Source organism: Pristis pectinata, chromosome 6 (assembly GCF_009764475.1).
Source record: "Pristis pectinata isolate sPriPec2 chromosome 6, sPriPec2.1.pri, whole genome shotgun sequence".
NCBI lineage: Eukaryota > Metazoa > Chordata > Chondrichthyes > Rhinopristiformes > Pristidae > Pristis > Pristis pectinata.
The window spans coordinates 33,952,775-33,964,960 of NC_067410.1; the positions used below are offsets into that span (position 1 = coordinate 33,952,775).

At 38.8% G+C, this 12,186-nt stretch overlaps 1 protein-coding gene across 6 annotated transcripts in view; it reads left to right on the plus strand.

Annotated features, from left to right (window-relative positions):
* Window positions 1-12,186, plus strand: part of mitfa (melanocyte inducing transcription factor a) — a 211,086-nt gene that overhangs the window by 73,740 nt on the left and 125,160 nt on the right. Inside the window, exon 1 of one of the 6 annotated variants that reach the window (XM_052017555.1) lies at window positions 7,013-7,099. The exons of 4 other annotated variants lie outside the window; for them this stretch is intronic. Coding sequence is in view for 1 of the 2 variants with exons in the window: in XM_052017551.1 (XP_051873511.1) it covers window positions 10,024-10,079 (56 nt within the window). In the remaining variant the exon portion in view is untranslated. Of the gene's footprint in view, window positions 1-7,012; window positions 7,100-10,011; window positions 10,080-12,186 lie in introns of those variants that run through there. One more of the 6 variants, XM_052017551.1, reaches the window with a different exon arrangement.

Genomic DNA, 12,186 nt, shown 5'->3' on the forward strand with positions numbered 1-12,186 from the left:
ACCAAGAATGACATAGGTTAAGTTAAACTAATACTTTGCATTAGTGTTCACATTGGAGGATGCTTCGAATATCCCAAAGAAATCAAATGAGCTTGTTTCAATAAGTATGGAAGAATTATAACAGAGCCTATCATGATGGACAAGGTATTGAAAAAGCTAATGGGACTAAAGGCAGACAAGTCATCCAGAACTGATGGCCTGCACCCAAAGATTTAAAAAAACGTGGCTGCAGGAATAGTGGAGCCATTGGTTGCAGTTTTTCAAAACTTCGAGTTCAGGGAAGGTGTCAATGGATTGGAAAACTACAAAAGTGACTCTATTTTTCAAGAAGGGAGGGAACCAAAAAGAGAGAGACCATAGTCTTGTTAGTTTAACAGCTGTTGTTGGCAAGGTGTCTATAATCAAAGAAGAAATAGCTTGTCATTTAGAAAAGCTTAATGTAATTAAGCCAAGCCAGCAAAGTTACATTAAAAAGTAAATCATGTTTGACAAATTTGATAGAGTTCAAGAATGTAACAAGAGAGTTGACAGAAGGGAACCTGTGGATGTAGTGTATTTGGATTTCCAGAAGACATTTGATATGGTGCCATGTAATAGATGAGTGCTTATGAAAAAAATTGTGGTATTAGGAAAGTTTGTTAGCATAGATTGAAGACTGGTTATCATATACAAGATGGAAAGTCAGAATAAATGGGTCTTCAGGCTGGAAGGATATAACTAGTGGAGTGTCACAAGGATCAGTTCTTGGCCCTCCATTATTTATGGTTTATATTTTTGACATGGAGGATGTAGCAGAGAGTAAGGTATCTGTTTGCTGAAGATACTAAAATAGATGAGAGAGTATGTTGCCAAAAGGATACTTGGATACTGGAGCAGGATACGGAAAGGTTGAGTGAATGGGTGAAAACTTGGCAAATGGAGTTTAACGTGGGTAAATGTGATGTCATGCACTTCGGAAGGAGGAATATAAAGGCAGACAGTTATCTAAATGGGTAGAAATGGCAGATGAGTGAAGTACAGAGGGATCTAGATGCTGTTCTGCATCAATCTCAAAATGACAAATGCGGCAACTAGTTAGCAAGGCAAATGGCATATTGGTCTTTATTGCTAGGGGATTGGAGTTCAAAAGCAAAGAAATGTTGTCACAATTGTACAGGGTACTGCTGATGCTGCACCTGGGCTACATTATACTGAGGTGCATAAGAATCTCCTCTAGCAGAGGGTAATGAGTCGCTGGAATTCCCAATCCCGGAGGTTTGAGGAGGCTAGTTTACAGGAGGCATTTAAAGAGATGGTAGATACAATTTTGAGAGAATGGGGAATTGCGGGCTGTGTGGAACTGGCACAGAAGAGGAGATGAGGCAGATAATCCATGATATTAAATGGAAGGGTATGCTTTGGGGTTGAAGTGGGCGAAAGAGCAGGCGGCCTACCCTTGCTCCTACTTTCTTGTATTCTTGTGACCAATAAGACGGTTTTTCAGCGTGTATCCATGCCACACCACATCAGATAACAATCAGGAGGAAAAAAAGAGTTGGTAGCTTTAGAAAACAGTGACTCTTCAATCCCTACACTGAGGATCCTGAAACTAATATTACTAATCCAGCTTCAGATTAATTAAATTGACAAAGGTTCTTGATCAGTAGTTATTGGGAGCTCAGCATTATCCATTCATATGATGTGTTATTGAGGGACCTAAGATTCATCAAATGAATGAATTGTTCCCTTTACAATACAGCTTCCTGGGTAACATGCATTGGTTTTTGACAGTATCAAAATAAACATGAGCTTGGGATAAAGTTTGTTTGAATTAACCAAAGCAGCTCTTTGAGCTTGAGTGGTGCAAGATTTGCTTCTCTAGACCTTACTGGAAAATCATTCAAACATTAGAACATTTGCCTGTGTAAGTTTCCTGTAAAACATGGAGTACTGTCTGTAGCTGCTTTCTCCGGATGCTTCCCCTTTTAAGGTGCTTTTTCTACTGGTATCAAAGCTCTCTGTTTGCAAACAGAAGTATGTGGCAATGTTATGTAGTGAAATTTAAATTTCACCTGACCAGCCATTTCATTTTTTATTTAAAGAAATTACTTCGGGTTTGTACAGTCCAAGGACGTTGAAATCCTGCATTTCTATCTGTACAGATGCTTCATTCCCTAAATGGAGTTCTCCTCAGGAAAAACATCTGTGAAGTGACATCCGATATCTAATGAGCATAACACAGCTGGCTAGAGAAATCAGAGAAGATTGCTTTAGTTGCAGAATTTTTCTTATTTTTAAAAGAATTAAATCCACTGAGATAAGACTCATGCAGATGACAATCCCTTCAGCAGTTTGCATACATAGCTTTAGGGTGAAGTCTTTTCAAAGGGTCAGAGTGCCAAAGGTATTTTGCATGTTCTGCAGGCTTGCCTACATCATGTGCACAGTGACACCTTTGACCACAAGTTCATCAGGCAGTGATCAGCAGGGAGCATCCTGCAGATGTGTGGGAGAAGGACATGATGAATCCTGTGGGATGGTTCCCCAAGCATTATGAGGTGTTGTTTCTCTAGTTTGCATTTGGCCTCATTGTGGCAGTGGACAACGTCAGAGATGGAGTTCCCCTGGTCATCGCCTTTCACCCACTTGTCTCTGCATTCGGCACATCATCCTTTCCCATTTCTCCCAGCTCCAATGGGATCCCAACAACAGTCACATCTTCCTCTCCCCCCCCCCCCCCCCCGCCCCCCACTCCCTTTCTACTTTCTACACTCTCTGGTCTGCTCATCTCTTTCCCCTAAACCTAACTGCAGGAGTTGCAACACTTCACCTTCTCCTTCACCACCATTTGGGAACCTAATGGCTCTCAGGTAAGACCGAGATTCATATGCACCTCGTCTAACCTTGTCCACTGCATTGCAATCATTTGGTGCTTGTGATGTTGCTTCCTCTACATTGGTAAGGCCAAGTTTAGACTAGGCAACTGTGTTGATGAGTACCACTCTTCTGTCTGCAGCAGCTCCTCTTGAGCTTATGGTTGCAAGTCATTTTAATTCCCCTTCTCACTCCCACACCAACTTGTCTATCCTCGGCCTTGCCCCTGCCATGGTGAGAATAAACACAAACTGGAAGAACAATACCTAGTATTCCACTTGGGTAGCTTACTACCCAATGGTATGAGCATTTGAATTTTCCAATTTTGGGTAAATCATGCCTTTTTGTTTTCCTTTCCCATTCCCATCTGTGCTCCCAGGTTCTCTCTGTTTATCTTTTCCATCTCTTTCCCTTATGGCCTCCCCGCCCCAAACCTGGCTCCACCTGCCCATCATTCCCACTTTCTGGTTGTTCCTGCTATCAACGACCAGCTCCTGTTCCTCAGCTCCCCCCCCACCCACACTCTTCTATCTACTGACCATCTTTCCTCTTCTCCCCTCTCTGTTTTCTTCCCCCATTTTCTCTCTTCTCCCCCCCCCACCCCCCCCCCCCCATAGTCCTGATGCAGGGTCTGAACCTGAAACTTTAACACATCCTTTTAGTCTCCACAAATGCTGCTTGATCCACTGAGTTCTACAAGCAGTTTAGTATTTGCTCCAAATTCCAGCATCTGCAGTCTCTTGTTTGTCTAGGTGACGGTGACTAGGTGTCTTGCAATGTAGTGGTTAAGTTACTGGACTTACCAGCCAAAATTCTGGGCCATTTGATCAAAAGATGTGAATTAGAAACCCATCATTGAAACTGAGGGAATTTAAAGTTGAATAATTAAACAAACTCTGAAGTTTAAAGCTAATCTTAGTAAGGGCAGTTAAGAAATTACTAGATTGTTGTGAAACCTCATCTTGTTCACTGATGTTTTTCAGGGAAGAATATCCTGTTTAACTGCTTCCCTAGTTCAGAGGAAAACTAGGGATGAACAATAAATGTAGGCATCACCATCCTGTGATGAGTAAATAATGAATCAAAATACTCTCAACAACCTTGGTCAATAGGCTGTCCCATTGTAGTCTTATTTGAATCCTTCAGCACCAAACTCATTTCGGTCCTTGCACTCCTGGGATTTGGCAGATGGGCTATCCTTGGCTTGACTGTAGTCTGCTCGTGAGTAGTGATATACCACTGTTTCTGGTGTGACTCTGTTGCCTGTAGAGTCCTTAGATTTAAACTGAAGGATGGGACAATTGGGTACAGAAGTGGCATCTCTTCTGATTTCTGCAGCTCAGCCAGTGGAGTGTTTTCTGTATCTAAAATGAGAAAGAGAAAGTGTTGATGGTCATGGTGAAAGGAGTGAGTAAGAGAAGCCCCTCTGAATCTTCAGGAAGAAGTGATTGTGGGATGAGCAGGAGGTGGATTATAAAAATGACTGTATGTAAACCACTGGCTCTAGCAGCTGAGCCCTTGATCATCAGCACCTCTCTTCCAAGTAAATTTTTGGCAAGGGGTCCTCTAATTTGTTTGCTGCAGATGGTGCTTCTGGCCATCTTTCTGCTGAAGAAGGAATAATGTTAGAGTGTGTTTTGGTGTGTCCAAGTGTAATTCCTACTTTGATTCTATGTATATGTGTCTGTGAAAGAGTGAAGTTATTTTTGTTTTGCCAGTTTCATTCAAGCTGACCATACATATTGGGCCATTAAACTACTTGTAGTTCAAGGAAAAGTTCCTTGGAGCATCACTCAAAACATTGACATCTTTTCTCACTTCTTCCCACTAATGCTTCAACTCTGACCTCATTTCTTCCTGAACCCTCTAGCATGCAGGGAGACCTTATAGTTATCTCCCTTCCCTGTTAAGTTGTTGAGGTCTGCAGGAATGAAATGGAGTGCTTACTACTTTTACCATTCTTTGGCACATTGGTTTGGTTCTCAGATTGCACAGTGACATGCAGCAATTGCCTATGCCATTTGTCTTCTATTCATGCTCATTATCTAATCGGGGATGGGGTGTGATCTGTAGAAATGACCTGTATGGGAAAGCTACCGTGTAATGCTTCCCCATCCAGAATACGAGAGGAAATGGCTTATGGTGGGTTTTGTTTAAAGAAATGTCAATTGCATAATATATGATTAAAAGTCTCTTTGTTGTAAATGTTGCCTGCAATAATTTCTTGAACAGTTTGCATAAATTTTTGATGCATTTTTCTATGAAGGAAAGTAATTCATTTTGCACCATAGTTAGGTTGGTTGACTACAGTGTTTGGCAGCTATTTAATGTAGGTTTTTCTCAAAGACCTGCATGTTTGATTAGTAACAACAATCAATATGTCAGGGCTATCTAGAGGTAGTTCAAAAGTTGCCATGATGATACTGGAAAGTTATAAATTCCTTCAAATGTATTATAACAGAGCTGCTTTCATTTCATAGTATGGATCCTCAAAAGCTAAATAATGCAGATTCTAGAAATCTAAGGATTTCAAACATTTGTTTTATTCTAGCAAGCAGGGCAGCGTCTGTGGAGAGAACAGAAATGACATTTTAGCTCATTGGATGCTGTATGAACCCACTGTCTTTTTTTTAAACATAATTTTTTATTTTAATATGAATCTCCAATCTGTCACAATCTCATAACTGATTGATTAACTGAGGTTTTCAAAATAGGAAAACATAAGGGTACAATAATAGTATGGTATGATTAGAGGGTTGTTTGCTGGCTTCTTTGGTTGTTTGGACTATGGCCTCACGATCTACCTTGATGTGACCTTTCACCTTATAGCACTGCACTTTCTCTGTAGCTGTGACACTTTACTCTGTACTGTTACTGTTTTTACCTGTACTACATCAATGCACTTTGTACTAACTCAATGTAACTGCACTGTGTAATGAATTGACCTGTACGATCGGTTTGTAAGACAAGCTTTTCACTGTACCTCGGTACAAGTGACAATAATAAACCAATACCAATACAATCTAATTATTAAAGTATCTATAGGCTACTTACTCTCCTTCAGTGTATCTCTATTCTAACAGTGAAGTTTAAGTAAAACGTAACATTTATTATTGTAAATGTCATTGAGTAGATTGGCTAACATTATGTCAAATATCTACAGTCATAAAAATAAAAAAAATTTGGCTAACATTATGTCAAATATCTACAGTCATAAAAATAATTAAAGTGGCAGTGGTACGCAGCATTTATATTTTCACTATTAATGCTGCTGGAACATTAAGATACTTTTCAGAAGACTAATGCTAATTGAAGAAAGGTGCTCAATTTTGATATTCAAGTAAAGTTGTGTGCTTTTACAGAGATGTATTTTGTTGCTAGAGTGTTCACTGTGCTGAGAGTGTCTGCCTGTCAATAAGCAGAAGAATTTTTTCTGGAAAAGGCATGGAGGGGGTGGAGGCAGAAAGCTGCTTCATAACTGGTTCATACAGATCATTGGGTATCACAGTTCAATGCTTTACGAGTGGTTTTCAAACTCTTGAGTAGCTATTTGTGTAACCATGACAGTAATTAACTCTGTTAAGCAAATTAAAGCAATTTTTGTTTAAACCCAAACTGGAATAAATAGCTGTAAACTTTGTTACCTGGGATTATGCAGCAATTACAGGAAATACATATATGTTTGTTTAATCTGTCATCCATTAAAACAATTTCTGCTGCAAATATCACCATTATGGTGCCCCTTGGATGGCAGATAACTAAGCTTAAATTAAAAACAGAAGTATTGTCTTAAACAATAAGCAGACATATAAAAGATTTTGTTCATAAGCTTTAACAGTTCCTAAGCAAAGTGAAATTAAAACTGCCAACCTTAGCAATTCCTGTTTTTTTAAATAAAAAGGTCACAGTGGATAGTCTTTTGATGCCCCATTGAATATTTATAATGAGTGGCCATACCTCACTGTGATGAGCTCACTGATCTTGGTGAAGATGACACTGGAACAACAGAAGTGGTGGTCATTTTCTGAGTGCACAATGGTGTTGGAAATCCTGCCCACTACTGACGTGCATTGCTGAATTCAGATATTCACAGTTTTTCAGTATGCATTGTTCATGTGGTGTTTTACAAATGACAATTTGTGGTTGCACTGTGATCTCAACGAGCTTGGAAATGGAGGAAATTGTCTAAGATCCCACCATATACAACTGCAGGCAGAGTATGGGCATGGTTACTTCATGAAGACAGGTAGGATCAGTTTTCTCTGTTCTTTTGTAAGAAAGGATTTTGTGCTAGGAGAGGTTATCTAGACACCACTTAACTTCCTGGACCATGTTCCCACCTGTTCCTAATCTGTGATTCTGAAACTATCGTTAGTTATCCATTAAGTTCATGTAAAACAGGTTGCTTCATGATTAGTGTCTCTCAAGTACTCAATGTTGCACCATTCATTTACTGGCCCATTAGGAGATTCAAGAGGCATCACGATGGATTAACTATTTTGCATATAATATACCCAGCTTCAGGGTTAACCTATTATATTTATTGCAGTATTACATAATCAATAAAATTGACATCAAATTCATTGTTTAAACTAAACTTTGCAGCTCTTTAGCTCTGATTAATTTACAAGTTTGCCTCAGTCTACTTGCTCAGATCGTATCCGAAAATCGGTCAAACTTTGCAACTGCTTACTTATGCTAACAGCCTTGTAAATCCTGGAGCATACGTATTCTCTCTACGTAAATCTGCTTTCATTAGATTTTCCACCTTTTTAATGACAATATTTATGCCTGCTATATTGGCGTCAGTGCTTATCTATTTCCAGATAAAAGTCTGTGTAATATTAGAGATTGACATTATGAATCCACGTATGCTGCTGGTTTAACTACTCTTGTTTCGTAAAACAAACTTTTGATTTTTGATGTATGTAAACTTGCAATTGTCTTTTAAGTAGCATATTGTGTATTAACCTGTGAAATCAGTGATTCATCATGGAAGTGAATAGTGTTTACATTTGTTTTCAACATTTGATTAAAAGCCCAGTTTGAAGCCAATGCGAGTTTCACATATATATATACATTTCAATTGCCAACTGTGGGAGCACGGATTAGTTGCTCAGCGACAATTTGTGACAATGCCAAGAATATTTTTTTTGATCAAAAGTAATTGCAAGAAAAATTGCTTCTTTAGATACCTGACAAGATTTTCTAATGTTAGGTAAATGTAAAGAGGATTTCTGAAGGCTATTATGGTGAATTTTCAACAATATAGTATCCCAGTTAGTTTCCTGAAACTTGGTATAATTATCTTTTATAGTCAGTTCCACTCATCCAACCTTTGTCAGTGATTGAAGTTTTGCATTGCTTCATCCCTTCACCAGATACTTGTTCTCTTATCCAGCCAGCCCTTGAGCTTTGCTATATTTCTTACCTAACCAGTCTAGGCAAATTCTGAAATATGGACATTAGCTCCAATATACAAGTCATTGTGGCGATCAACAACAATATTGAAATACCTTTTTAAACACCTTTATTTCTTTTAAGGCATTCTCATTGATTGTTAACACATGATTTCCAACCCATCTGTCTTTTCAGGACTGGGATTTCATTCATTGCATGTAAATGAAGCTAAGCTCACAAATTGAATATTCCAGGTATTGGATAGGGCTCAATGGGCTCCCAAACACAAAATAAACCTTGGAGAATACAGATTCATTTCAAATTGAAAAACAAAGCTATGTGATCGTGGAACTCGCAGATTGATGTGAAAATCCAACTGGTTAACTAACAGCCTTCTGGGAAAGAAATCTCCTATCCTTGCCTCATATGATCCAGACCTATAGTAATGTGGTTGGCTTAACTGTCCTCTGAAAAGGTCTCTCATTTTGTTCATTGCAAGGGTAATTAAAGATGGTCAATATATGCTGACCTTGTGAATGACTGAATAAAAAAAACACTTCATTAATTTGAGGAAGAGCATTTTTCAATAAAAGCTATTACATTTGGAAAGTTGTTTTACTTACACATAACATGAAATATGTGCATGTTTACATGTATGCACCCTTACATCTGTACACATACATCTATCGATATCATATTTTAATATTTCATCAAGTGCAACGAAGGTCATTTTTGTTCAGTCCTATAAGTTAATACATGAAGTTCACAAGCAGATATACTTCTAAGCTGCAAGTCGGCCTAATTTACCTACCACATGTTGGATAGCAGTACAATTTAAATAAACTGCACTTAATTATCGTAATATGCTCACCATTGCAGTGCTTTGAGAAAGCAGTGACATAGTGAATATTAAAGAAAACTGTTAACTTGGGTAGAAAGCTTATCTTGAATTCTTATATGGGCATCTGATATAGGTATAGAAAAGACAAATAGGAAACAAATCCAGTAAATAATAAGAGATGAACAAGTTCAAATGAAACACTGCAAATACTGGAATCCTAGGGATAAAAATAGTACTGAAAATGCAGAGCAAGTGTGTCAGCAGCTGAAGGAAAAGAAAGGAGAGCTAATGATTTCAGTTCCTTGAGCATAAAATCCAGGACTGGATATATTTGTTTGGTTTTGGGTTAAATAACATTGCTACTTTTTTTTGAAATAGCATGATAACTCTAATTCCCTGAGGCAAATGTCTCCAAATTAAATAGTGGACATTTCCATTTTATGACACAGAGATGAAGTAAGGAAGCGCTATAGTTTCTTGGTATTCAAATGTTGTCTTATTATGTTGACTGCTAACACTGAAGCTTTATGATATCATCAAGTAAATTTATTCAGACGTTTGCACTACAGGAGTGTTTTCTCTATATGATTACAACAGTGTAGATTTGTGGAAAATGGCAAGCATTATTTGACAAGTCTGAAAGATGTATACTGGGGAGATAGCCAAGGTAATTTTCTGTTCAATGATGTTTGCAAATATAAATTTACAGTTTCAGTAGAGGAACCGGCCCATCATATCACATGCAGGTGCTGGATTGAACAGGTCTATTGCTGCAGACAGACAGTAGGCACTACTTAAGCATAAAGCTCTGCTAGGATTGGAGTTGCCAGGGCCTTATCTGGAGCCACCCCCAGTGACACATATACTGCTGTAGAGTTTGACTTTCACTGTTCTCCAAGGGCTTGCAAAACACCTTTCAGGAATAAAAGATGGAGGCTGTTGGAGTACAAATGTTCAGACCATGCTCATTCCAGAGGCTTTACATGTAAGTACTTTAACACTTCTAGGAAGTTCCAAATTGAAAATGTTAAAGTAAATCAAGTACATGTTTTCACTTGTAAATTTGTTAACATGGTGCAAAAGCTTTAAACTCTCCAGACCGGTTCCTGAGTAAAGATCATTCAAAACCTGCTCTTATTATCTTTTCTCAGTCTTTATTTGCATGCATTTTGTAAAATATTTTTGTATTTAACAAGTTTTCCTAGTAGTTTTTTGTTTGCTTTCCTTAACTGTGGTCACTCTGGCTCTAGAATCTATTGGTAATGTCCAATAAGCATGCCTGTACACAATGTGCTGCATTTGTCAGCAAGATCACAGCTAAATATAAATATTTAAATACATTGGTGTCAGCTCAAAAATCTCAACCATTTTAGTTAGCTGTTCAGTAAGGTCTCGTAACGACCTCAGTTCAACCTTTGTATGATTAAAATTGTAAAAGTGTCAAAACTGGAGACATGTCATTTGCATGTATGTGCTTGGTTCAGTGTGTGGAAGTTTAGAACAGTATTTTTCATTTGCCAGAGTCTATAATATTACAAACTTATCTTTTTTAAAACACTGAGTACTGAAGCAAATCATCATTGTGGTAATTTATTAAGTTCAAACGAAAGCAGAAAGCCAGCAGTACAGTTAATTAATTATTTACTGAACGGTCATGGGTCACAAGAAAGGTTTTCTTAGAGTAAATTAGCATAATCTCAAAGCAGTAGGGTTTCAGTAAATATGTTGGAATTTGAAATGGAAGGAAGCACTGCATTATAATATGGATTTTGACTTATCAGAAAGCATGATAAGATTTTTGAAGCATTTTATAAATAAATATTTGTGTTACAGGGCTTTCAAAAACAAACATGTGAACCAAAAATGCCAGTTTGTCAAAAAATGCCATAGAACATAGAACATAGAAAAACTACAGCACAATTCAGGCCCTTCAGCCCACAAAGCTGTGCCATGTTTTCTGTAACTGAAGAACTAGTGTCAAACAAAAGTCTGTTCACTCTCGAGCATTGCGAATGTTTGTTTTCAGTGTATTCCTTTCTTGGAGTTTGATGTTGTTGACAATGCCATTTGTTGTCCTTCCCTATTTGCTCTTGAGAAGACAGCAGCATATCCAAAAAATACAGCCTTGAACTGCTGCAGTCTTCCTGGTGAAGGAACTTCCACAATGCTCTTGGGGACGGAGTACCAGGATTTAGAACTAGCTACGGTGAAGTATTTCCAAATCAGAATGGTGTCCGTCTTGGAGGGAACCTGCAAATGGTGATATTCCCATGTATTGGTTTATTATTGTCACTTGTACCGAGGTACAGTGAAAAACTTGTCTTGTGTACCAATCGTACAGGTCAATTCATTACACAGGGCAGTTACATTGAGTTAGTACAGAGTGCATTGGTGTAGTACAGGTAAAAACAACAACAGTACAGAGTAAAGTGTCACAGCTACAGAGAAAGTGCAGTGCAATAAGGTGCAAGGTCACAACATGGTAGATTGTGAAGTCATAGTCCATCTCATTGTATAAGGGAACCTTTCAATAGTCTTATCACAGTGGGGTAGAAGCTGTCCTTAAGTCTGGTGATACGTGCCCTCAGGCTCTTGTATCTTTTACCCGCTGGAAGAGGAGAGAAGAGAGAATGTCCTGGGTGGGTGGGGTCTTTGATTATGCTGGCTGCTTCGCCAAGACAATGAGAGGTAAAGACCAGGGAGGGGAGGCTGGTGCCCGTGATGCGCTGGGCTGTGTCCACAACTCTCTGCAGTTTCTTGCGGTCCTGGGCAGAACAGTTGCCGTACCAAGCCGTGATACATCCAGATAGGATGCTTTCTATGGTGCATCGATAAAAGTTGGTGAGTGTCAAAGGGGACAAACCAAATTTCTTTAGCCTCCAGAATAAGTAGAGGCACTGGTGAGCTTTCCTGGCTGTGGCATCTGCGTGATTTGACCAGGACAGCTGTTGGTGATGTTCACTCCCAGGAACTTGAAGCTCTCAACCCTCTCGACCTCAGCACCATTGATGTAAACAGGTGCATGTACACCGCCCCCTTTCCTGAAGTCAATGACTAGCTCTCTTGTTGACATTGAGGGAAAGGCTGTTGTC